Source organism: Salvelinus alpinus, chromosome 27, assembly GCF_045679555.1.
Source record: "Salvelinus alpinus chromosome 27, SLU_Salpinus.1, whole genome shotgun sequence".
NCBI lineage: Eukaryota > Metazoa > Chordata > Actinopteri > Salmoniformes > Salmonidae > Salvelinus > Salvelinus alpinus.
The window spans coordinates 13,813,013-13,822,631 of NC_092112.1; the positions used below are offsets into that span (position 1 = coordinate 13,813,013).

At 47.2% G+C, this 9,619-nt stretch overlaps 1 protein-coding gene across 1 annotated transcript; it reads right to left on the bottom strand.

The window, feature by feature from the left end:
* Window positions 1–6,430: 6,430 nt before the first annotated feature.
* On the bottom strand, window positions 6,431–8,128 carry LOC139555799 (collagen alpha-2(I) chain-like). The gene has a single exon (XM_071369200.1). The coding sequence runs from the start codon at window positions 8,126–8,128 to the stop codon at window positions 6,431–6,433; it is 1,698 nt and encodes a 565-aa protein (XP_071225301.1).
* Window positions 8,129–9,619: the final 1,491 nt, after the last annotated feature.

Below are 9,619 nucleotides of genomic sequence, written 5' to 3' on the forward strand. Positions count from 1 at the left end.
AGAAGATGGAGGGAGAGAGAGAGAAGATGGAGGGAGAGAGAGAGATGGAGGGAAAGAGAGAGAAGATGGAGGGAAAGAGAGAGAAGATGGAGAGAGAGAGAGAGAATATGGAGGGAGAGAGAGAGGATGGAGGGAGAGAGAGAGAAGATGGAGGGAGACAGAGAGAAGATGGAGAGAGAGAGAAGATGGAGGGAGACAGAGAGAAGATGGCGAGAGAGAGAAGATGGAGCGAGAGAGAGAGAAGATGGAGGGAGAGAGAGAGGATGGAGGGAGAGAGAGAGAAGATGGAGGGAGAGAGAGAGGATGGAGGGAGAGAGAGAGAAGATGGCGAGAGAGAGAAGATGGAGAGAGAGAGAGAGAAGATGGAAGGAGAGAGAGAGGATGGAGGGAGAGAGAGAGAAGATGGCGAGAGAGAGAAGATGGAGAGAGAGAGAGAGAAGATGGAGGGAGAGAGAGAGGATGGAGGGAGGAAGAGAGAGAGAAGATGCCGAGAGAGAGAAGATGGAGAGAGAGAGAGAGAAGATGGAGGGAGAGAGAGAGGATGGAGGGAGAAAGAGAGAAGATGGCGAGAGAGAGAAGATGGAGAGAGAGAGAGAGAGAAGATGGAGGGAGGGAGAGAGAGAGAAGATGGAGGGAGAGAGAGAGAAGATGGAGGGAGAGAGAGAGAAGATGGAGGGAGAGAGAGAGAAGATGGAGGGAGAGAGAGAGAAGATGGAGGGAGAGAGAGAGAAGATGGCGAGAGAGAGAAGATGGAGGGAGAGAGAGAGAAGATGGAGGGAGAGAGAGAGGATGGAGGGAGAGAGAGAGAAGATGGCGAGAGAGAGAAGATGGAGGGAGGGAGAGAGAGAGAAGATGGAGGGAGAGAGAGAGAAGATGGAGGGAGAGAGAGAGAAGATGGAGGGAGAGAGAGAGAAGATGGCGAGAGAGAGAAGATGGAGAGAGAGAGAGAAGATGAAGGGAGAGAGAGATGATGGCGGGAGAGCGAGAGAAGATGGCGAGAGAGAGAAGATGGAGAGAGAGAGAGAAGATGGAGGGAGAGAGAGAGGATGGAGGGAGAGAGAGAGAAGATGGCGAGAGAGAGAAGATGGAGGGAGAGAGAGAGGATGGAGGGAGAGAGAGAGAAGATGGCGAGAGAGAGAAGATGGAGGGAGAGATAGAGAAGATGGAGGGAGAGAGAGAGAGAGAAGATGGAGGGAGAGAGAGAGAAGATGGAGAGAGAGAGAAGATGGAGGGAGAGAGTGAAGATGGAGGGAGAGAGAGAAAAGATGGAGGGAGAGAGAGAAGATGGAGGGAGACAGAGAGAAGATGGAGGGAGAGAGAAGATGGACGGAGAGACAGGATAGAGAGAGAAGACAGAGAGAAGGCTGAGAGAAGTCACAGAGAGACAGAGAGAAATAAATAGGGAGATATTGCTTTTTACAGTAAGTGCTTTATTTTATAATTCTCATCATTTCCTCACTGCACAACTAGTCATAGTGGTTACATTCTCATGAAGAATACACTTGTTAAGAATCCAAACGAGTACTCAATGCTGACTTCATGCTCATTTAGGTCATCTTTATCTAAAGACAATCTAGTTCGTTTAGACAAAATAAAAACTTGACCAATATTGTATTTCATGCCTTTTGTGTCACAGAATGCTTAGCTGAGCGCTAACACTGTAGGGAGAAAGTTTACGAACCATTACTGTTCTGACGAAAAGTCAACATAAAGTCAACAAAAAATGTTTGAGACACCACAACAGGAAGGAAGCCAGCTCCTCGGTAGAGCGAGTGGTGGCACGTCTCCAAGGTGACAGCTATGTCACACCGCCTAAAACCCTGTGGCACAATTATACCCCTGTCGCTCCCAGGAAGAGATGGAGCTGAGGAACGGAAGGAGTTAGTGAGAACGAGAGAATGAAGAGGTGGAGGGAGGGGAGGCGCGAGGGTAGCTGTTCTTCTTTAGTGTGAGAAAGGCGTCAGAGCTTCTGGCTTATTCACAGAGACAGCCCTAGGGATGCTTCTCGCTCTTTTTAACAAAGCATTCCTACTCTGTTAGTGAATATTTCTGGCTGGCTGGCTGGCTGACTGGGTATGCTCGAGTCATCTCCTATGGGCTTCTCTATTCTCTTGTCTTTATCTCCTCTTCTCTCTCTCTCTCTCTGTCTCTCTCTCTCCCTCCTCTCTCTTTCTTCTCTTCTCTCTCCTCTCCTCTTGCTCCTCAGCAGCTGTTTGAGAAAACTTTTCTCTCCGAGACATCAAGCCCACATCGTTTCAGTCATGGTGTGTCAAATGAATAAGATAATGGTGCTATAGTCCAAATTATAAACTGTGTGGTTCCAGGCCTGAATGTTGATTGGCTGACAGCCGTGGCAAATTGGCCATATACCACACCCCATTGTGCCTTATTGCTTAAGTAAAGGCCAGCTTGGGAGTCAGGATAGCTGATGTTTTAGTGTCACATTCAGATGACATGAATGGCTGAAAGTCCTGGACTGAATGTGGTCTGACACATATGATGCTTTGTATCCTTTTACTTCATTGTTTTCATCGTTTTTTTTGTTTTGTTTTGTGGTTGTTGTTGTTGTTGCAGCGACCTAACTCCGTACTCACAAGTCATGAATTGAAGATCGAATTATGCAGTTGAGACAGTTAAATTTCCTTTCTGAGTTCTTAATTGAATGTGGTTCACACAAGAAGAGATACTTCTTTTCACTGTGTTTTGGTTGAAGAATGTCAGGGTTCAATAGTCTTGACTCCCCATTAGCTCAGTATGAACTATATCTGACTGGTGATTACTGATCCATGCCCACAGGTTTTACATGCTAGGGCGAGAGGGGGAAGAGGGAGAGGAAGAGGGAGAGGAAGAGGGAGGGGAAAAGAGAGAGAGGGAGAGGTAGAAAGGGGGACAGAGAGAGAGAGAGGGGAAGAGAGAGAGAGAGAGAGAGGGGAAGAGAGAGAGAGAGGGGGGGAGGGAGAGAAGGAGGGGAAGAGAGAGAGGGAGGGGAAGAGAGAGAGGGAGGGGAAGAGAGAGAGAGAGAGAGGGGGAAAGAGAGAGAGGGAGGGGAAATAGAGAGAGGGAGGGGAAGAGAGAGAGGGAGGGAGGGGAAGAGAGAGAGAGCGAGAGAGGGGGAAAGAGAGAGAGGGAGGGGAAGAGAGAGAGAGCGAGAGAGGGGGAAAGAGAGAGAGGGAGGGGAAGAGAGAGTGCGAGAGAAAGGGGGAGAGAGAGAGAGAGTGAGGGGAGAGAGAGAGGGGGGGAGAGAGAGAGAGAGGGAGGGAGGGGAAAGAGAGAGAGAGGGAGGGGAAAGAGAGAGAGGGAGGGGAAAGAGAGAGAGAGAGAGAGAGAGAGAGAGAGAGGGAGGGGAAAGAGAGAGAGAGAGAGAGAGGGATGGGAAAGAGAGAGAGAGGAAAGGGGAACATAACTCAGAGAAAATACATATCACATGTGGAGTTCCACAAGGTTCGATTTTGAGTCAAGTACTGTTCAGTATACATATGTTACTATTTCACAGCGTTATCAGAAAGCACAGCATTGATCTTCACGGCTACACAGACGATACACAACTTTACATTTCCGTGTCACCAGAGGATTTTAGCTCCACGGATAAATTATTAGACTGTATTAGTGATTTAAATACTTGGATGGCTCACAACTTCCTCCAGCTAAATCAAGACAAGACCGAGGTACTTATTGTTGGAGCTAAAGCACAGAGAGAGAATCTGGCCGCACATTTTAATTCACGGGCAATAAAGATAAAACACCAGCTAAAAAAACCTAGGTGTTATTTTAGAATCTGAACTCAATTTTGAATCCCACATTAGAAATGTGACCAAAATAGTTTTTTACCACCTGAGGAACATTGCCAAGGTGCGGCCATTTCTCTCTCAGGCTGATACAGAGAGACTCATCCATGCTTTTATTACAAACAGGCTTGACTACTGTAATGCTCTCCTATCTGGTCTACCCAAGAAAGCCATTGTTCAACTGTAAAACATACAGAATGCTGCAGGGTACTGACCAAGACCAGATGGCGAGCACACATTACACCGGTTTTAAGGTCTCTGCAATGGCTACCTGTGAGTTTTAGAATTGATTTGAAGATTCTTCTATTGGTTTTTAAATCAATCCACGATTGTTCACCCCAATACATGTCAGACTGCTTTTAAGTTATGTACCCAGTAGGTCCCTCAGGTCCTCTGGCACTGGTCTTATAAACCTCGGACCGAGAGGCATGGAGAGGCATGGAGAGGCAGCCTTTAGTTATTATCCCCCCAGCCTTTAGTTACTATGCCCCCAGCCTCTGGAATAGCCTGCCAGAGAACCTGAGGGGGGCCAAGAGGCATGGAGAGACAGCCTTTAGTTATTATGCCCCCAGCCTCTGGAATAACCTGCCAGAGAACCTGAGGGGGGCCAAGAGGCATGGAGAGACAGCCTTTAGTTATTATGCCCCCAGCCTCTGGAATAGCCTGCCAGAGAACCTGAGGGGGGCCAAGAGGCATGGAGAGACAGCCTTTAGTTATTATGCCCCCAGCCTCTGGAATAACCTGCCAGAGAACCTGAGGGGGACCAAGAGGCATGGAGAGACAGCCTTTAGTTATTATGCCCCCAGCCTCTGGAATAGCCTGCCAGAGAACCTGAGGGGGGCTGAAACTGTGGACAGATTTAAAACACACCTTTTTAGCTTTGCTTTTCCTCACAGTACTTTTTAGTCGATCCGTTTTATTGTTATTCTTTTGTTTTTAATCCTCTTATGTTGGTTGTGTAGTAAATATATAAGTTTTTATATTTATTTTTTATACATTTTTTCCCCCTGTGAAGCACATGGTGTTCATTCCATGTATGAAATGTGTTGTTTAAATAAAGCTTGATTTGAGAGAGAGAGAGAGAGAGAGAGAGAGAGAGAGAGAGAGAGAGAGAGAGAAAGAACAAGAAAGTGCTAGAGAGAGAGAAAAGGAGAGGAAAAGAGGGAGGAAAGAGAGAGAGAGAAGAGAGAGAAAAGGAGAGAAAAGAGAGAGAGAAGAGAGGGAAATAGGGAGGAAAGAGAGAGAGAGGAGAGAGAGAAAAGGTGAGGAAAAAAGGAAGGAAAGAGAGAGAGAAAAGGAGAGGAAAAGAGTGAGGAAAGAGGGAGGAAAGAGATAGAGAGAGAGAAAAGAGAGAGAAAGGGAGAGGAAAGAGAGAGAGAGAAGAGAGAGAAAGGGAGAGAGAAGAGAGAGAAAGGGAGAGGAAAGAGGGAGGAAAGAGAGAGAGAGAAGAGAGAGAAAGGGAGAGGAAAAAGGGAGGAAAGAGTGAGAGAGAAGAGAGGGAAAAGGAGAGGAAAGAGGGAGGAAAGAGAGGGAGAGAAGAGAGAGAAAATGAGAGGAAAAGAGAGAGGAAAGAGAGAGAGAAGAGAGCGAAAGGGAGAGGAAAGAGGGAGGAAAGAGACAGAGAGAAGAGAGAAAAGGAGAGGAAAGAGAGAGGGAAAAGAGAGTTGGAAGGTATGTGTTCATACTCAAACTAGGTCACACTGTGGTAGGAACAAAACAGAACAGACCTCAAGTTTGCAGAAATCATTACAGGAAAACAAACGTGTCAGTCGCTTGACACTGTTTTCCTTCCAAAGCAGAAGAGAGAAAAATGATAATAAGAAATACAAAAAAAATCTCCATTGCAAATTAGCCTCCTCTGTCATTGTGAAGTTTCCTGTTTGAAATGCATATCAAAACCGTGGCAACGCAGCCACAACTTCCCTTGTCATTGACATCAGGGGACAGAGAGGAGATGAGAGAGAGAGGGATATGGATGTATACACAAGCCCCCCCCCCCCCCCCCACAAAGATAGGTAAATCAGAGAGAGAGAGAGAGAGACACACTCACATTCAAAACATCTGACTTCTTTTTCTGTCTGTCTTTAAGATCCCAAACAAATAGAACTAGGGGATGCAAGAAGGACGGCGAGAAGAGAGGGAAGGTTATAGTGGTAGAAAGACTTTAACCTGTTTTGGAGACTTGTTTTTGTTCGAGGTTCACCTAACTCACTCAATTACCACATACATGAAAAAGTTATCATTTTTAAAAACGTGATTCATTATTAAAACGGCATTGAACATGTTCTTAGCTCAATTCTCTAGCGTTTTAATGAGGGACGCAATATTGGATTTGATGTGGTAGCATTAACTCCCTTCAGCTAACCAGGGGGTGAGAAGGTCACAGCTTTCCTCCTAGAGATCAAATGAGATTAAACACCAGTCAATGACCCTTTGAATTAGTCCTCCCTGTCCGTTAGAAGACCCTGCCGGCCTACTGTATACCTACACACTTTTCAATCTATCTATTTATCTGTTCTGTGATTGGTTTGGAGCTACAGGAAGTAGAGTCACAATCGGCCGCATCCCTATTGACACTGTAGTCCCTTTATAGAACACTACTTTTGACCAGGGCCCGGTTTCCCAAAAGCATCTTAAGGCCAAGTTCATCTTAGAACATAGGATCCCATAGGGTAGAGGGTTCCATATGATCCCATAGGGTAGAGGGTGCCATAGGATCCCATAGGGTAGAGGGTGCCATATGATACCATAGGGTAGAGGGTGCCATAGGATCCCATATAGTAGAGGGTGCCATAGGATCCCATAGGGTAGAGGGTGCCATAGGATCCCTTAGGGTAGAGGGTTCCATAGGATCCCATAGGGTAGAGGGTGCCATAGGATCCCATAGGGTAGAGGGTGCCATAGGATCCCATAGGGTAGAGGGTTCCATAGGATCCCTTAGGGTAGAGGGTGCCATAGGATCCCATAGGGTAGAGGGTTCCATAGGATCCCATAGGGTAGAGGGTTCCATAGGATCCCATATAGTAGAGGGTTCCATAGGATCCCATAGGGTAGAGGGTTCCATAGGATCCCATAGGGTAGAGGGTTCCATGGGATCCCATAGGGTAGAGGGTGCCATGGGATCCCATAGGGTAGAGGGTGCCATATGATCCCATAGGGTAGAGGGTGCCATAGGATCCCATAGGGTAGAGGGTTCCATAGGATCCCATAAGGTAGAGGGTTCCATATGATCCTATAGGGTAGAGGGTGCCATAGGATCCCTTAGGGTAGAGGGTTCCATAGGATCCCATAGGGTAGAGGGTGCCATAGGATCCCATAGGGTAGAGGGTGCCATAGGATCCCATAGGGTAGAGGGTGCCATAGGATCCCATATAGTAGAGGGTTCCATAGGATCCCATAGGGTAGAGGGTTCCATAGGATCCCTTAGGGTAGAGGGTGCCATGGGATCCCATAGGGTAGAGGGTGCCATATGATCCCATAGGGTAGAGGGTGCCATGGGATCCCATAGGGTAGAGGGTGCCATATGATCCCATAGGGTAGAGGGTTCCATAGGATCCCTTAGGGTAGAGGGTTCCATAGGATCCCATAAGGTAGAGGGTTCCATATGATCCCTTAGGGTAGAGGGTTCCATAGGATCCCATAGGGTAGAGGGTGCCATAGGATCCCTTGGGGTAGAGGGTGCCATAGGATCCCTTAGGGTAGAGGGTTCCATAGGATCCCATAGGGTAGAGGGTGCCATAGGATCCCATAGGGTAGAGGGTGCCATAGGATCCCATAGGGTAGAGGGTGCCATAGGATCCCATAGGGTAGAGGGTGCCATAGGATCCCATAGGGTAGAGGGTTCCATAGGATCCCTTAGGGTAGAGGGTTCCATAGGATCCCATAGGGTAGAGGGTGCCATAGGATCCCATAGGGTAGAGGGTTCCATGGGATCCCACAGGGTAGAGGGTTCCATGGGATCCCATAAGGTAGAGGGTTCCATAGGATCCCATAGGGTAGAGGGTTCCATAGGATCCCATAGGGTAGAGGGTGCCATGGGATCCCATAGGGTAGAGGGTTCCATATGATCCCTTAGGGTAGAGGGTTCCATAGGATCCCATAGGGTAGAGGGTTCCATAGGATCCCATAGAGTAGAGGGTTCCATAGGATCCCATAGAGTAGAGGGTGCCATAGGATCCCATAAGGTAGAGGGTGCCATGGGATCCCATAGGGTAGAGGGTTCCATGGGATCCCATAAGGTAGAGGGTTCCATGGGATCCCATAGGGTAGAGGGTGCCATGGGATCCCATAGGGTAGAGGGTGCCATATGATCCCATAGGGTAGAGGGTGCCATAGGATCCCATAGGGCAGAGGATGCCATATGATCACATAGGGTATAGGGTGCCATAGGATCCCATAGGGTAGAGGGTTCCATAGGATCGAATAGGGTATAGGGTGCCATAGGGTAGAGGGTGCCATAGGATCACATAGGGTAGAAGATGCTATATGATCCCATAGGGTATAGGGTGCCATATGATCCCATAGGGTAGAATATGCTTTATGATCACATAGGGTAGAGGGTGCCATATGATCCCATAGGGTAGAAGATGCTATATGATCACATAGAGTAGAGGGTGCCATATGATCCCATAGGGTAGAAGATGCTATATGATCACATAGGGTAGAGGGTGCCATATGATCACATAGGGTAGAAGATGCTATATGATCACATAGGGTAGAGGGTGCCATATGATCACATAGGGTAGAAGATGCTATATGATCACATAGGGTAGAGGGTGCCATATGATCACATAGGGTAGAAGATGCTATATGATCACATAGGGTAGAGGGTGCCATATGATCACATAGGGTAGAAGATGCTATATGATCACATAGGGTAGAGGGTGCCATAGGGATCTTCTCCTCTCCTCTCCTCCACCGCCAGGGTCAGACACAATCCCAGAGGCTACAGCACCAGGGTCAGACACAATCACAGAGGCTACAGCTCCAGGGTCAGACACAATCCCAGAGGCTACAGCACCAGGGTCAGACACAATCCCAGAGGCTACAGTACCAGGGTCAGACACAATCCCAGAGGCTACAGCACCAGGGTCAGACACAATCCCAGAGGCTACAGCACCAGGGTCAGACACAATCACAGAGGCTACAGCACCAGGGTCAGACACAATCCCAGAGGCTACAGCACCAGGGTCAGACACAATCACAGAGGCTACAGCACCAGGGTCAGACTCAATGTTTTCTTTTCCCTTATCTCGCTGCCAGGCATATGATTATCAAGCCAAAAAAGTCCTGAACCGACGTGCAACGCGCGTATGGATGCTACATGTGTATGTGAGTGGACAGGGATGGATATACTGATGTTTATTAAATGTTTCACACAGAGATGGACAGATAGACATACAGGTAGACAGACTCTCTCTCTCTTTATCTCTCTCTCTCTCTTTCTTTATCTCTCTTTATCTCTCTCTCTCTCTTTCTTTATCTCTCTCTCTCTTTCTTTATCTCTCTCTCTCTCTTTCTTTATCTCTCTTTATCTCTTTCTTTATCTCTCTTTATCTCTCTCTCTCTCTTTCTTTATCTCTCTCTTTATCTCTCTCTCTCTCTTTCTTTATCTCTCTTTATCTCTCTCTCTCTCTTTCTTTATCTCTCTCTCTCTCTTTCTTTATCTCTCTTTATCTCTCTCTTTCTTTATCTCTCTCTTTATCTCTCTCTCTCTTTCTTTATCTCTCTCTTTATCTCTCTCTCTCTCTTTCTTTATCTATCTTTATCTCTCTCTTTCTTTATCTCTCTCTTTATCTGTCTCTCTCTTTCTTTATCTCTATCTTTAGCTCTCT